Source organism: Aspergillus pseudonomiae (assembly GCF_009193645.1).
Source record: "Aspergillus pseudonomiae strain CBS 119388 unplaced genomic scaffold BDV37scaffold_186, whole genome shotgun sequence".
Classification (NCBI taxonomy): Eukaryota; Fungi; Ascomycota; class Eurotiomycetes; order Eurotiales; family Aspergillaceae; genus Aspergillus; species Aspergillus pseudonomiae.
This window is the reverse complement of record NW_022476178.1, coordinates 11366-28029: the sequence shown is the minus strand read 5'-3', so window position 1 is coordinate 28029 and position 16664 is coordinate 11366. Positions and strand designations below refer to the sequence as shown.

The window sequence follows — 16664 nt, the reverse complement described above, 5'->3', positions numbered from 1 at the left end:
CTTAATGCGGTTCGCTTACTGGCACGACTTGGGTCGGAACAATTCAAGGGATACGACGGTGGTTGGATTCGAGTGGAGTTAAGACCAGGTGATCTATTGTAAGTTACCTTATGTCTTGCAATTATTCTATCTGACATCTGTTTAGTATCATGCCCCCATCATGTCCACACGCCGTCTTCACGCCAGATGATTCTTTAGTTGTCGGTGGCCACTTCTATACCTCGGCTCACTTACCCTCGACACTGGAAGGGCTCAGATTTCTTGAGGGGCGGCAAAATATCTCTAATGAATCATTGAAGGATGATCACTATGAGACGCTCGCGCAGATCCTTAATTCATACGACAAAGTTGCGACACCGGAGGAGGTCAAGCGTGCCTGGGCAACTTGCCATCTGTTCCTTGATTCGCCAACAAAAGCCAAGCTACCGACAGCCCGCAACGAATTTATAACTGCTCTAAAGAGTTTTAACCAGAGGGCACGTGAAAGCTTCTCACAAGAACCAGAGTAGTCGGATAATAATAATATATTTGCGAACAATACTTGGCTCATAAGTTACAGTCTACAGTGACTACCATAGGGCTGCGTAGGTCTGAAAACAATCATGTGGCCTGGTAGGACACCAGGGACCTCGCCTGTCTGCACCAGAACCAGTATGCGAAGCACCGGATAGCCTGCTTGTAAGCCCACTCTCATTCAAACCAAAGGACGAAGCGATCATTGAAAACAATCTGATGGAGTGCATAACAAGACCGCTTATAGCATGTAACTAGTTCATATATGATAAAAGATAACTAAAAACCATTGTTTTTAGAGAGTGTTAACCCATGGTCTCGCCGAGAGTCGTACACCAGAGAACCTTTATCGTGGCTTCCCTTTTCCCTGGATACAGTGGAACCCTTTATTCTTTTCAAATACCGACTAGTGACCTGTCGTTTAGGTCTAGGTAATCTGTAATATATTAGTAAAATTCAGCCTGAAAGATAATTTGCGTAAAGAAGATAAGCCGAACTACGAATAATAACCTGTCCGTGATTCCAGTTCCCAGGGTAATAGTATTACTTGGTTAAACACAAAAGAAACTAATTCCCTCAGTCTATTTTAAAGAGGAGTATAACTGGTTTCTCTTGCCTCCGTTTCTTCGGTGCTAAATAAGATATTGTAACAATAAGTGGATACAGTCAATGTCCAACAATATAGTCCAACGCAATCTCACATTCGGTACAATAATTTCCGAAACAAATACTTATTTTGTGCTCATCGGATGTATGAACTTTTTACCAACCTAATATGATTCAATATCTATTGGTGTTACATTTGTGAATCAGGCAAAATATGTTTATTATAGTACGCTGTTGTCTCTCAAAGTTCGGGGCCGGGATGAGTAAGAAGTAGGACAGTGAGCTCCTGCGTCCTCCATTGGGCTTTGATATCAGAACTGATCCGTTTTCGACTCAGGCCTAACAAAGCACTATATATCAGATGGTGATGTCTGTATATCGCACTTGTATGTTGGGATAATCACACATATATATAATATATCTTCCTAACGACACATAGATATTTCTGGACAAAAATGCCACTGTTAGGTTTGATTGGGCATGCATTACAAGAAAGGCGGAAAAGGTCATGGATTGATAGAGAAGGCTCCGATGCAAAGATACTCGTCGGAGATCGGAGCATACTTGTTCACAGCACAGTCCTCGCCGCAGAGAGCCCTTATCTAGCGGAAAAATTTCGGGATAGCCTTCGGAGGGGTGAAAGCCGTGATTTACATGTGGAAGATACAAACCTGCAGACAGTGTGTTGGATTCTGCATCTCATTTACTTTGGAGAGTCAAGTATGAAGACACATTAAAAGGTTTATTTCTTATGCTAACGGATTACCAGCAGGTTACCATCTACCGCGCCAAAAACAAGCTTCGGCCGTTACACTAGCAAAAAAATGGCGCCTTTCCCGAAGGTTGCAATATTTACTTCAAAAGATTATCTATGGAGAGATGTAAAACCCTACCAGGGAGGTTACAATGCCAACGAGAGAAACAAAGGCAACATGATGGTCATGCTTCATTCCCATCCAACATATTATTCTACGGACATTCTCAAAATCCGATGTGATCCACATACACGTGATTATTACCTTGCAGTAGACAGATAGTTCCTTTATATTACCAAACCAACGATTCTATCTCAGCCATAGCCCAGTCTAATAGGGGAACTGGTTACTATGCATCACTTTTTCAATGTGGATTTAAGGAATCCACACAATCAAGTCACCAAGACGACCTACTTTGCTTCATTTTTAGCTGGATTTGGTTTAACCCACGCGCCAAGGAACGTTCAACCAAAGTGGAATGGCGCGAGGTAGGAATGTTCAATTCATTTCTAAGTCGCTCCTTTAATTACGCTAAAGCTGACATCCTTGTCCTTCATTTCAAAATTTACACTGCGAGATTATTATTCGAAATCCCGCGGAATCAGTAATTGAATTACAAGGCCTAAGCGCTTCGACAAGAGGTATGGGGCACATAGCGACGGCCACCAGGGATTCCTACCCTTCCAACGAGATATTTAAAAGGTCGCCACCTACCTTCATATTCACTACGGTACGCACCATCACCATTTCTGTTCCAATAAATCATTTATTTCGACCTTCCAATCGCACGTCTACCAAAAGAAAATTGGTTTCCAGCCAAAACCCGTTATCTTGAGACATGGAGTATGAATATCGGAAGCCAACAAGTATTTATTGCCGCCTGGATGAAGTGGATCAACTGAAAAAAGACCTGATACCGTTGAATGGATGGCGATTCGAAACAAATCCCCCTGAGAAAGACATGCAGCAAATTGTGCTGTACAATGAAAATCCGTTCACTGGAAATGAAGTCGAAGATGCGGAACCTTTTAGGCAATTGGCAGACTTGCTTCTCAAAAAATACAACATAGAACTAAAGGATAGAGGCAAAATGACGTATTCACCCAAGGAAATTTGGTAAGTCCTGTTACCTTCCTAGGAACAGCGAGTAGCAACGGCTAAGACGTCCAACGGCAGCTGTGCCGACGAGAGTAGACAGGCGGCTCAGCTGTACTATGAATCTCTCGGTAATTATGCTCGCCAGAAGCCTGAACCTAGTGCATTACATGCCGTCAATACTTCGCATTATGGAAGAGCTCAAACATTCAATCCGATTCGTATTTCCGATCAATTTGAAAACTGCCGAGCGGCGATAAATCAAGGTAATGTCAAGGAAGCAGCGTCGATATTACTTACGATAGATGGCCACAGCCTCTTGGAGGCGCACCAAAAAAGGTTCCCTGGATTGGTAGGCACTCAGGAGCAGAGCCAGTGGATGCCTACTGAAAATGATGCCATTGATGTCTGGGCAAAAGTCAACGAATGTTGGCTGGGTCTGGGCGGGTATACCTTAGAAGAACTTCAAAGAGGTACTTGCTTAGATTTTGACTCTAAGGAGAGTCTTTACGATTGGCTGCATGAACTAGTAGCACATATTGTCGGGGTATCCGAGTACCTAAGCTACTCTGGCTATGTTGATTGCGAAGAAGGAATACGCCAGGACGATATCATAACCTGTATGTGAAGAGATGTTGCAATTGCAATGACTAGCTAATTAGTGACATAGGTTATGAAAATTGCCTTGATTTGTTGGTGCAGATGGGTACTACCTCTTCAACTTGAAGGTGGACATATGAAGAAGCCGAAGCTCAGATGGCCTAGCAGGCAATTTCACCAAAGGGAGCCCGATACTGTCCATGTAACAAGATAAATTGCATATATAAATCGATATAAGCCACTTTGACCGGGAAAGCTGAATTCGCCAATTTTAGCCTTCCCTGCCGTGACTATGGATTCGAAGGCTAGGCTATTCACTAGGCATACCACGTCTTCTTACAATCAAGCTCTTTCCAGTAACCGAAAAGATTTATTGGGGGCCTCTATTAAGGTGCAGTCTCTTGAAGCTTTTTGCTGCTTCAATTAAATCTTAAAGCCCTCGTTGTATGATTCTAAGCCTTGATCCGACGGAACGGTTGATGGGAAGGCCAGTAGCTACCATCGGACTGCCGTTTACAATTTGTCTCTTAGCTATGCGAGGGTGCTCTATCATGTCCCACATCTGACCCTTCACAAACAGTATGTGAGAAAGGAGAGGCACGGGTAACCAGTCGCTTGGGTTCCCAGTTTAGATGGAACAAAGCCCGCGTATTTGTACGGGGGCTCAAGGAAGCTCGAAGAGTATACCATGGTCCGCGGAAGAGGCGAGCCTCCTGGTGAAGCCGAGAAATATGAACGGTGGACCTCGGTCAGAGGGGACGAGGGTATTTTCGAAGCAGTATCCAGGGAGTTAAGGGTCGGGAACACAGTTATCCAAACTGTCTGGATGGTATTACAACTTACTTACCTCAACTTTTACGCTCATCCAAGTCTAACCACTGAAGACTCAAGTATAAAAAATGGTCTTTTGTCTTTCTCCGAGGCTACAGAACATGGCTCTTCGAATTTAAAAGAAACCGGGGCTAGAGTCTCTGCAATGAGTCTGTTGTTGGCAAGAAGGCATGGTCAAATTTGAGCTTTCGATTGCTCTTCGATCAGGGAGGTTGTGTTTATACTGGGCAAGTTATGTAATAGCCAATGAATTTCTTATTTCCTTATCAATTGAGAATTATATTTATGCCCAACCTGGGCAGAAGTTCCATAGCCTGGTATCTGTGGTACGTTGTAGTAAAGTGCGAAATCAGCTTCACTTTTCCATACTCTTCTCCTATTTTTAGTTCCCACTGCCAAAACGCTAGCCTGAGGAATAGGTAAATTTAAAAGGACTTCTGTGCATTATACCGTGAGCACTCTCAAAGGACTAGAGAGCAAGGGCTGTAGCAATCCAGGACCTGATGAGAGGTCTGTTTAGTCGGTCAGAGAATCCGTCGGGAGGAACAGACGGTGTGGCAGTCCGCGGAATTTTTTTTTTTTTTTTTTTTTTCAATTGATGTATCATCGGTAGCCCAAATTTATAATGCAGCTGAATGGAGGATTGTATAACGCCGATATTCTACCAAACCATAGCCATTGGAAAGCACAATTTATTCAAAAACATTATACATTCATCTGACTTGTCCTGAGACGTCTTAATGATACTACGTAGACTGAAGTTATTATTCCTCAGATACAGATCGGCCTTAGGCATAAAAAAACAGTATTTGCAATATATTATAACCTCAAGGCATGTGTACTGTTACCAGTTAATACTCGCCATTCACACCTCAACCTGAGAGCCTTGAATATGAGGCATCAATCACGAATCTCGAAGTGGTTACCGTGCCTTATTCCTCTTTGGTTTTGAAATCTTCCCTGAATATGACTTGAAGCCTGGCGTATAACCTCGGTGACTATTAAATGGGTTTTCCTTCTGGCTTTTTAGCTGATCTGAAAAGAATGAACAATGAATAGTTTACATAGTAAGCAATAAGATCAATAAGGCTTCAAGCATGATCCCGATTTAGGCCCTTGACATATTCATATCCAGACCTCCGCCCCTTTTCTCCAGTGCACTTGACCAGCGAGACTCTGTCGTGTTAGGGTAGGGCATATACAACCATCGCAACGTTGCGGCTGGCAATCCTCCCTCCGGCAACCCTCCAAGTTGTAGTAAGAATCGGCTCTATAGTATAAGGTTTCAAATATCACAGAGCTCACGTCGCAGAAATCGTTATCACATTAATGTGCGGTAATATATTCTCAAAGCCACCAAATGCCAATTTCTTCAATGTGATGTATGCTCGACCGATCTTTAGAACACTATCCACTATCCGATTATGCCTCGTGCCAAGATCTACCACAATTGGTCTTATTTGTGCGCGACCCGTCCCAGAGTGATATCAGACTTTGCACTGCCTCGTGTCAGATAATCTACTTAATACGCTCTAACCGGCCCTGAATTATGTATGTCCTCAAGAGGGTGGACGTTGTCAAAATCCTTATACAAAGTTCGCTATTCTCGCGAAACAGAGCGTGCGCTGTCTGTACTTGATTGTTAGATCGGCATAGTCTTCCTACTTTGTATCAAAGAAATATTGCTGTATTAAACAATATGACTATTCTTAATTGGAATACTATTTCTTCAACAGTCTTCATGCCCGGGTCTCGGGCTAAGATGGGACAAAGTACTTCGGGCGCCGAGTGGGCCGCATAGAACGGCGAACCCCTTCCATGGGCGACGGACCATACGATCCTGACGACAATTCAGGTTCAGGGGGGGCCTGCTCTGATAACTCATCCCTCCGGGGCAGATCAGGAGCGGCCGGCAATGTAGCAGACTGCGAGGCCTCGCTGGCTGCATCTAGGAATGACCTCGGGCGTGCGGCGTGAAATCCATCGAAAAGGCGGTCTTGCCGACTAGAAAGCATGTTAGCCACAATTTTGCGAAGCCACGACATTATACCTAAGTCTCATACCAATTAGGACAGCTAAAGTTGGACCGAGGGGGGCGGTGCATGAGCCAGCCCTCCATGCACCGCCAGTGGAACTCTCCCGCGCACTCCTCACAGTTAAGGTATACCGTGTCTTCGGAGTGACGCTCGCGGCAGATGCCACAATCCACATCTGAGATGTCACGGCCCTTACGAAAAGAGCGGAACACAACGGACCCGGTTTGCCCAGAAGCCGTCGAGACGGTCACCACCGCTGGCCGGGTGGATGACACATGGAATGGTATCTGGTTCTCCTGAACCATGGCGACAGTGACTTCCTCTCTTTGCTGCTGGGTAGTGGGCAGGCTTGTTGAGCTTCCAGATACGCGGCGCTCCACCCTTGTTGTCGGGACCCGGTCGCTCCGGGTATGACGGCGTTGTGACGAGTGTGAGGGAGCTGGACTTGGTATGGGTGCTTGCTCTGGCGAGAGGCCAAGACGCGTACACCACCGCTCGCTCAAGGAAGTCGCCTGGTCTTGATGTCGCCGCTTGCAGAGGAGGAGGCCGGCAATTTCCTGCAGCTTTGAAACGAGAGATTCATTGATAGGACCCATACTTAGGATTTCCAGTCTGTGAGAGGCCATTTCACGGGATTCTTTGGACACCTTGTTCCTACACGCACCCCCATTTTTGGCGACTCCAATGCAGGTGCGGTGCCGACTAGGGTCTATGATTTCGCAGATTGTTGATGGATCCCAGCGTTGACGAGGCGCTTCGACGGGTTGAGGCATTGAGGCTGTATAACAGGATTGAAGAGAAGCAATGCTAAACAAAGATATAGTAGTAGGATGGAAGCGGCCCTTTTTATAATTGAATTCTGCACGCGGCATCTTCTAGTGAAGCTTGTGATAAACCGCGGCCGCATTGTGGATGATATCGAGTATTCTGGAACCCCACGAAGATGACTAGGACTAAAAACATTGCCTCCCCAGTCCATCATTCGCCCTTCTGCGTTTTGAGATTCTTGACCAACGCACCAGCAGAGACCTAACATTCCATCCAGCAAAGACCTGACTAAATCAGTACTTGATCTGCTCCAACGATAGCCCTCAGCAGCCGTAGAATAAGGATGGACCTTGCAAGATGTATAGAAGGAACATGACACTTTGGCTCTTACTTCAGCTCTCACCCTGGCCCTTGTTTAGTGGCCGCTTACTATGGATTTTGATTCCAGTTTCCAAAGGAGTACAAACCAGTCTCTTTCGACTCATAGAATCGGGTCAGCCGAATGCCGCTATGCTAGTCTGAGGAGCTATTTATCAGCTAACTGATACAAAAAAGAACTATTCTAGAATCGTGTCCCATCAGACACGCGCTCCTTGACTTCACGTAAAATTCTTTCAATTGGTCCATCGTGCCCGGTGTAGATGTGGTCGTGAGCAAGCTTTCCGGTGCCACCTCGCCTTGGGCATCGGCTGGTTGTTGGAAATCCACGACATCGGCCAATCCTAACTTGAGAATGTTCTCTGCACGCTCTAGGGTCATCAGAAGATGACACCACCATAAGACCAACAAACTCCTTTACATGGCCCTCGGTCTCCATGTGAGGAAGGAGCAGCATATTAAACATAAGTGGACCAATCTGCTTCGTACTGTATTGGCAAGACACTCAGGGACATTATTACGTTCCATTATGGGTACGACGATGGTCCTCTACCTTTACTTATAGCCGCTATCCTCTTTATTGACCATCCCTGGACACTCCTCTCATGTCTCTCATACAAACCTCAATTGGCTCCTCAATATAGATAAATGTGTCGGCCCTCAGAATCAACATCCTAGCTTTGGCGTTCGCAGAGCCCCGAAATCGCCGTACTGTAATTCAACAACCGCCTTCACTGCCTCTGGTCACGAATGTACTAGAGAAATCACAATGTTTCCCTTGGAATAATAATGGCAATGCCGATTGCCCATATTTATTACTGTATACCGGTTTTTCTTGTGGAGAATTTACCTGCTTCCGAGATATACCCGGCATTTCGGCGAAAAGTCGTTTTAGACGGGGATTGAAGCGCAAACGGTGTAGCTAAGGCAGGATCCAGTTGGCTTCGAGAACGGCTCTTGGGAATATAGATGTTGATTCGTGGTTATATAAAGGGGTAAAATAAACCAAAACAACCCTTGCTTGAAACTCCGCCGACTGATATTTGGTACAAGAAAGCAAGCGTAAATGCCACCAAACATTGTCAAAATATGAAAACACCTATGGAACCCTTAATAGAATTTTGTATTTGGCGGGAGCCCCTCAGCCTGGTCATCTCTCTGTATTCGTTAGTTAGCACACCAAATGATTCTAATCTAGACAGCAACGGAACCCATACCAGAGCTTCCATAAAGCCCTTCACAAGCTTAATTTCGTGGTCGCAGTAGGCCATCTGTTCAGGTTCAACGTCGGTGAAGGTTGTTGCAACATCAAAGTCAATCCAGACTAGCCTGTCGGGGTTTCCACGGACAAGGAGAAGATTTTTGGGGTAGATATCTTGATGGTGAACACCCGCCCTGTGTATCTCATGCATACCCTCAATTGCCTGGGAATAGAGTGCGTCCGAGTAGTTCACGCAGTTTAAACTCTCTGCATTTGGAAAATATTCTAGCAATATTGCTCTCGGCCTTAGCTTATCCCGGGTGAAAGCTTGTAAAGCAGGCTGGAATACTGCGGGATCTATTCGATCGATGTAGCCGTAGAATTTGGGTACGAAACCGCGTATACAGACACCAGAAGTAAGAAGCTTCCTATAAGCATTTAACTCGCAGCGAAATCTGTTTAAATCACGACCATTTTCGGTATATCCAGGGTCGCCGTTGTCGTGGAAAAGCTTCAATGCATACTTTTGTCCATCCAGATCTACCTCGAATATTGCAGACGAATCAGAGCACGTAATCTGCCTGACAATATTAATATTGGAGGCGTCCATGTTCTTCAAAAGGAGGCTTCTTAGGTGCATTGTTGTCCTGTGGGAAGATCTATTTCTATCAAGGAGGTCGGAGCAGGTCAGAGAACAAAAAGTGGACAGGTCTTGGTTAATAATAGCCGGATTACATAAGCTAAATAATTCTGAATAATTTGCTAGTTATGGATCGCGAGAGGCCCAACCGCTGGATCTTACGAATCAGACCCACTACATTGCCGCCGGTGGGGATCTCAAAGTGGGTCTGTTTTCGCTGGCTGCATGTAAGCGCCCAAGACAGTTGAGGATGCTCGCATCCGCACCACCTCCGGCGGAATCATTACCATAGCCTCACTGTTGGCTATTCTATGGTTTGTGTGGGGAGAATGGGTGGACTACAGGCGGGTGGTCACCCGCTGTGACTCTGAATGAGAACACGGGCGCTTCAGGTCCTATCGATCATAGTCCTGGTCCAACGTTCCAATAAGCACTTTCTTTTAATCTGCTTTTACTAAGATATGCACCTCAGGTAAGCGCTTACTGTTGTGCAATCACACCAATCAGCCTACGTGCTAACCCCTCACCATTGCTTCCCCATCAGATAGAAGTGTAAAATTAGAGATTCGTTCCCTATATATCCAGTTACTTTTCCCCCAAGCCTTACATTTTGTTTCTCTATTCCCATTCCTCTGCCTATTTTGACTATCAGCTGCCAATAGGTATTAACCACGTGAAGCCATTTCTTCTAGTCCTATTCACCAGGTGTGATACACCACTACAATATGAGCAACCAGTCTCTTCTGCAGTATCTCTCTGTTGCCCTCCCGGCTATTCCTATTCAAGGTGCTGCCCCATCGCGAAATACAACAAACCCCCGCTATAGTGCGAGAGACATCACCCAGGTCGTCGATTGGCCAGAGTTCAATTATGCTACAATCATTCAACGATACGGCGGCATTTTGAACTCAAAGCAGATCGTTTCCGATCCTTTTAGGTCGCCTCCTGCCGCTATCAGAGATGAACCTCATTTCCACCTTCGATTTGCCGAGCTGCTTCAACCACGTGTTAGGCGCGCACTTCGAGCCGGGTTCGAGGAACTAGCACCCCAGCTCCAGCAACTGAACCTTGTGCCGATCACATTTGACGGCGGAGGCTCTGCAGCATACGTCGACCAGTTTCGACCAGACACTGCATTCGTCGTCATGGGGGGGACCTACGCCGACAGCACGAACCGAGCCCCAGGAGACATGAAGGTCTCGTGGAAATGGCGTTCTGACTACCGGTATTCGCAGAACGCCTTCTTTCACGAACAGTACAAGCAGGCCCTGGCGCAGGTGAATTTCTATATGCGCCAACACAAAGCGCGCCATGGATTTGTGCTTACTAACACCGAGCTTGTTGGGGTCAAACGTCTCGATACAAACGGCCATTTAGCTGTCTCTTCGGCGATCCCCTGGACGGCTGGGGGCCATGGCCAGCTTACTGTGCTAATGGGAATGTGGTATCTAGGGATGCTTGCAGCCGAAGAAACCAACTGGACCCTGTAACCCAGCTGCCTGTTTCTCGTCTCCTAGACCATAGTCAATATCAATTTGGAGGTTTCACCTAACCTCCCTTAGTGTCTGCTTTTTGGTGTTATTCGCGAAACAAACGTTTATATATATATATATATATATGAAGTAGTGCGTGGGTGAGCGACCCCAATTACCGGGGGTAGGGGCATAGGAGGGACTATATGTCATTGCCTCGGGATAATAATTGGCGCTGATCAACCTAACGTTAATGCCATGTACATATCAGCTCTGCGCACCCAATCAATACGTCACATTTTGCGGAAGCTAACAGAACAAGTAAAATGATCAGCAACGACATGGGTCTACGCCACAGCACCGCCTATCATACTTGGATTATAAAATCTCTCTCGAGATGCCAGAGACCTAATAGATGCAGATAGAAAGGCAAAAGCACTGGTATATTAACAGATGGCCAAACCTATTATCTATGGCATCTATTAGTCCAATTTGCATAGAAGATCCTAAAGAATATTATATATTATTTACAAACAGTGTATATATTTCTAGTAAACAGTATTAAAAATATAATATATAGTACATTAAGATTATATACAATCTAAATATATATCTACTAGTGTATCTGTAAGCGCTCTTTCGGCGTACTGATTAGATTGACGATAGGCCTGCGGAGCGCGGTCGGCCAACGGGCTTCAGGAAGGTAGTATTAGGAGGATTAAGACTGTTCGGAATTGTATGGCAGGTTCTATATACATCACAACAGAACGAATCGCTTGAGGACTGAAATCCTCTGCGCGATTCTGGTATAAAAGATATTTGTGCGTTACGTAAGCTGGCGGCCCGCTGGCGGCGGGTTGAGGTTGCCTGAGGCAACCGCCGTTATAGTATCTTAGCACATATCCTAAAATATAAGAGTGTTTTAAGGGGCAGGCTTATTCTGCAGATCACTATAGATAAAGGGTATTGATAGTAGATGTTGATATTATCAAAAATAATAGATCGTAAACTCAATGTGCCCAAAAATTAATCAGTCTAATTCTCTTCGAAACCGTAATCCACCGTAGTTAAAAGAAATATAGAAGTGGTGATTAGTGTCTCGCCGCTTTACACCTTATACCACGATCAGAATTTCTGCACTATACAGCCCAATCAGTAGATAGAATTCTAACAAGGAAGGGCCCACGTTATCAGGAATTCTAGGGTTCGCCGGTTATATTATATTTATTAAAAATCAGCCTGGTAGAGACTGGTGGCGATACGATTGGGATTTATACTAGATTATAATAGAATTGCTCATCCCAACAAACCCTAGCTATTATTATACTGCTACCTTCCAATAAGATATATCTGGCAGTTCACTTAAGACAATCAAAATACACAACTAACGACCGATCAATTCCAGGGACTACTCGGTGTACATGATTAGACTTACCATAAGTCCTTTCCAAGTATAGAGAAGGCAACATCGGCGAGATATTTTTACCATTGATCTTTAGAGTCCGGTCGAGCTCGCGGAGGCAGCACTTGTCAGGTTAAATAGTCTAAAGAGAAACACCTTCAACCAGCTGAACATGACTATAGCCGCCTAGTAGGACTCCCTCGATATATTCTTCCAGGTCATACGGTAAAGACTAAGAAGGCTGCATTAAGACCCCCAGTAAAAGCAGAGAATCGAACTACAGACACAATCCATAACTAACTCGGCGGTTTCACAACTACAGGTTAAGAATAGGCAGACAGAAGCTAAGCGGTCCTTTCTAAAAGACAGTTATATCTAAAGAATAGAGACCGGAGCAGGCTGGTCCAGTACACATAACAGGATACCAGGGGGTCCGAGAGACAGCGTTGTGAGGGAAGTAAATGAAAGTGAAATAAGATGATTGTCGAGCAACGCACCAGCGGCCTTAGCAGACAAAGCAAAGGCGGACATGGGCGGCAGATCCCCGCACGGTATAGCGCGGGACGCTAAACCCGAGTGGGTGAGCGCCAAATAGTATAAGGCAGCCACTGGACGGGCGCTAAACCGGAACGAGAGAGTTGCTAGAAACGGCTGTAAATACGAATTGTACTAGCTATCTATTTTCTCTTGATATATTGTAGCTGTCTTGTCCATCGACTCCGCAGTGCAGTGTGTTTCCGATGTGTAAAGAATCTTTCCATAGCTTTCCAAGTATATCTTTTTTCCTTCAAGATCAAAATAAGTTCGTCCTCAGCTTCTGAGAAGCGCCTCCCTGTCTTGCAGTAATCAAATTCTTCACTCTCTGCAAAAACCGGCTCTGACCCACCAAGTGCTTCGTCGAATTCTGGGCTTCTGGATATATCTGTGTGTTTGTCTCTTCTTGTCTGTACTGGGTAAGGTAAGAAACCTCTAATCACAAATGAGTTACCTAGGCTTCCGGGCGAGAGCTCTAGATATCCGTTGATTGCAATTCGCTCGGAATAGTGTTGCTCAGCTGGATCAGACGTCTCTTCTAATGAAGTAGTATCGGAGTCCTGGGTAAAAGAGTGTTTCAAATGTTGCTGATGCTCTTGATGTAAAGGTTGATAGGCTAAGGGTACCGATCTGACAAAGCCTGCCTTCGGAAGACGTTGTCTTTGCACAGATTTAGAAGATGTAGAGGGTCTTATTTTAGTTCTAGGGCGTTTTGGCTGAGAATCTGACCCTGCGCTAGTTTGTCTTTTTCGCTGAAGGCGGCTTTGTGGCCCAACCTCTTCGTCGCTAGTACTTGATTGGTGCTGGAAATCGATATCATCGGGATCATCGTTATCTTCACTGGAAAGAATCGTCTCTGCATTCAAAGTGGGAGATATACATCTCTGTGGTACTACAACCTCCACACGTGGTACCTTATATCCACTAGTTCTTATATGAGGCTGTGTCTGGTTGTTCCGGTTGAGTGATATGTGTTTTGAATGGCGACCATAATGGCTCCTAGCTTGCTTCTCTCCGGGTGAATGTTGATCCTCTGGGGTGCAGGGCAGAGCAGTAGACTTGGTAAGTGTCGCGTCTACCTCTATAGAGGACCGATGATCTCTCGTTTGGCCTGAGGCATATGTCAGCTTGTTAGGCCGCGTCTATAGAGGCTGAAAGGCTGTATGATAATATATAGCTTACCATCTTGGTGGTTATTCACGATATATTCCTGTAAAGAGGATCTGTCTGATCCGCTATGCGACAGCATACAATGAGGATGTATACTAGGTAGATCCTCAGTCTTACTTAGCCTGCGCAATTGTGACTTCACACTGCAGGGGCTATCGCCTTCCTCTACACCCTTGCCCAGATTAGGGCTTGGTATAGAGGACACGTGATTTGCAGACAGGTGCTCCGGGGCAGGGGGGAGACTGAACAGCTGGTGGCTAGTAGATACCTGCAGATTTGGGCATTGGTAGGACTCGGGTTTCTCTCTGCAAAGGCTATTGTCTAAAGCCCTTGTTATCGAGGGGGTTGTTTCCACATTCGCAGATGGTGGATTATATACGGCTTCGGCGATACCGGAGTTGGAAGCTCCTTCCAGGGATGAGGCTAGACTCTCACCAGGAAATGAGACTAGTGGTTTCTTTGGAAGGGGGTGATTCAGAGATTGTATCCCGGGTAGTGATAACAATGCAGGTTCAGGAGCTGGCTGTTCTGTCTTGCTTGTTTCTTGGGCTAATGGTAACGTAGCTTTGCTGTGGGGTGGATGGGGTTTGGAAGACTTGGGGGACTTGGGGGACTTGGGGGCACTGGGGGGCTTATAGAACCGAATATTATTCATTCTCAGAAGTATAGTAGGCCACTAAGATGTTGCTTTCAGGTCACGTATTGAATGTAGACTGGCCGCTGGTATAGGGGTAGTTGGGAAGATTGGGTATTATGATAGTTTGATAGACGGAGTAGACTGCAATATCAGTAGATGGATTTTGTTCATATTAACCACAACCATATTTATATTATAATCTATGAGGATATAATCTGCGGGCTATATATAGTATTAAAGATTAGCTGTTCTTCGTTACATAGCATTTGCCCCAAGTCGATAAGGCAAGTATGCTGCATACCAGACTTATTATATATAAAAAGAATATACATACTATATACATACTAGCACATTCCACCGCAGAGTCCAGACTTAACAAAATTTTTGCCACCCAGCTCTGAGTGGAGTTAAACTAATTATAGCTATTTCAATAATAAAAGCGGCAATACGATAAAGCAGCAAGAGCATACTTCCTAAAGCAGTAATTGTCTTTACTATAATTGGCAATAAGCCCCACATTTGGAACCACGGTAACTAGATGGGGCAGGACCCATACCTGAACGGGAAGGAGCAACTGCAAAAGCGGCCATATTACACCGGATGAGATTTTATACTAATGAATTACTAGTAAATTACTATTTACCATATTAAAAATAAGTTTTGACCGTTATACTAGTAAAAAAATAACGCCTTTTCTAAAAATTATAATATTTACTTCAAAAGATTATCTATAGAAAGATATAAAACTTTATCAAGGAGATTATAATATTAACGAGAGAAATAAAGATAATATAATAGTTATACTTTATTTCCATCCAATATATTATTCTATGGATATTTTCAAAATCTAATATAATTTATATACACGTGATTATTATCTTACAGTAGATAGATAATTCCTTTATATTATTAAACCAACGATTCTATTTTAACTATAGCCTAGTCTAATAGAGGAACTGGTTACTATATATTACTTTTTTAATAAAGATTTAAGAAATCTATATAATCAAGTTACCAAGACGATCTACTTTACTTTATTTTTAGCTAAATTTAGTTTAACCTACGCGCTAAGGAATATTTAACTAAAGTAAAATAGCGTAAAATAGAAATATTTAATTTATTTTTAAATCGCTCTTTTAATTACGCTAAAGCTAATATTCTTATCCTTTATTTTAAAATTTATACTACGAGATTATTATTCGAAATCCCGCAAAATTAATAATTGAATTATAAGGCCTAAGCGCTTTAATAAAAGATATAGAATATATAACAACAGCTACCAGGAATTCCTATCTTTCTAATAAAATATTTAAAAGGTCGCTATTTACCTTTATATTCACTACGGTACGTACCATTACTATTTCTATTCTAATAAATTATTTATTTCGACTTTCTAATTGCACGTCTACCAAAAGAAAATTGGTTTCCAGTCAAAACCTATTATCTTAAGATATAGAGTATAAATATCGGAAGTTAACAAGTATTTATTACCGCCTAGATAAAGTAAATTAATTAAAAAAAGATCTAATACTGTTAAATAGATAGCGATTCAAAATAAATCTTTTTAAAAAAAATATACAGCAAATTGTGCTATATAATAAAAATCTATTTATTAAAAATAAAATCGAAGACACGGAACCTTTTAAGCAATTAGTAGACTTACTTTTCAAAAAATATAATATAAAATTAAAAAATAAAGATAAAATAATATATTTACTTAAGAAAATTTAGTAAATTCTATTATCTTCCTAGGAATAGTAAATAGCAACGATTAAAATATTTAATGGCAACTGTACTGACAAGAGTAGATAAGCGGTTTAGCTATACTATAAATCTCTTGGTAATTATATTCGCTAGAAGTCTAAACCTAGTATATTATATACTATTAATACTTCGTATTATAAAAAAGTTTAAATATTTAATTCAATTTATATTTCTAATTAATTTAAAAACTGCTAAATGACGATAAATCAAGATAATATTAAGAAAGTAATATCGATATTATTTACAATAAATAGTTATAGTC

General features: G+C 43.3%; 5 protein-coding genes across 5 annotated transcripts; 3 read left to right on the top strand and 2 right to left on the bottom strand.

Moving 5' to 3' along the window:
• Positions 1–2712: 2712 nt before the first annotated feature.
• BDV37DRAFT_289731 (uncharacterized protein) lies at positions 2713–3695 on the top strand (the record flags this gene model as incomplete). Its single annotated transcript, XM_032088536.1, has 3 exons — positions 2713–2990; positions 3051–3589; positions 3640–3695. 3 exons carry the CDS (start codon positions 2713–2715, stop codon positions 3693–3695), a joined length of 873 nt encoding a protein of 290 aa, XP_031934400.1.
• A 2462-nt stretch (positions 3696–6157) lies between these two features.
• Positions 6158–7332, bottom strand: BDV37DRAFT_292513 (RING finger protein; the record flags this gene model as incomplete). Its single annotated transcript, XM_032089194.1, has 2 exons — positions 6464–7332; positions 6158–6404 (listed from the first exon to the last, which is right to left on the bottom strand). The coding sequence occupies exons 1-2, from the start codon at positions 7306–7308 to the stop codon at positions 6158–6160; spliced, it is 1092 nt and encodes a 363-aa protein (XP_031934399.1). The 5' UTR covers positions 7309–7332.
• A 224-nt stretch (positions 7333–7556) lies between these two features.
• Positions 7557–7874, top strand: BDV37DRAFT_266657 (uncharacterized protein; the record flags this gene model as incomplete). The annotated part of the gene is made up of 1 exon (XM_032083939.1): positions 7557–7874. A coding segment is annotated over exon 1 (160 nt), but the record flags the coding sequence as incomplete, so codon positions are not given.
• Positions 7875–8692: 818 nt separating this feature from the next.
• Positions 8693–9393, bottom strand: BDV37DRAFT_277192 (serine/threonine protein kinase; the record flags this gene model as incomplete). The annotated part of the gene is made up of 2 exons (XM_032085701.1): positions 8693–8740; positions 8800–9393. The coding sequence occupies 2 exons, from the start codon at positions 9391–9393 to the stop codon at positions 8693–8695; spliced, it is 642 nt and encodes a 213-aa protein (XP_031934397.1).
• A 311-nt stretch (positions 9394–9704) lies between these two features.
• BDV37DRAFT_266653 (uncharacterized protein) lies at positions 9705–11065 on the top strand. Its single transcript, XM_032083938.1, has 2 exons — positions 9705–9895; positions 9968–11065. Exon 2 carries the CDS (start codon positions 10149–10151, stop codon positions 10911–10913), a length of 765 nt encoding a protein of 254 aa, XP_031934396.1. The 5' UTR covers positions 9705–9895; positions 9968–10148; the 3' UTR covers positions 10914–11065.
• The last annotated feature ends 5599 nt before the right edge of the window (positions 11066–16664 follow it).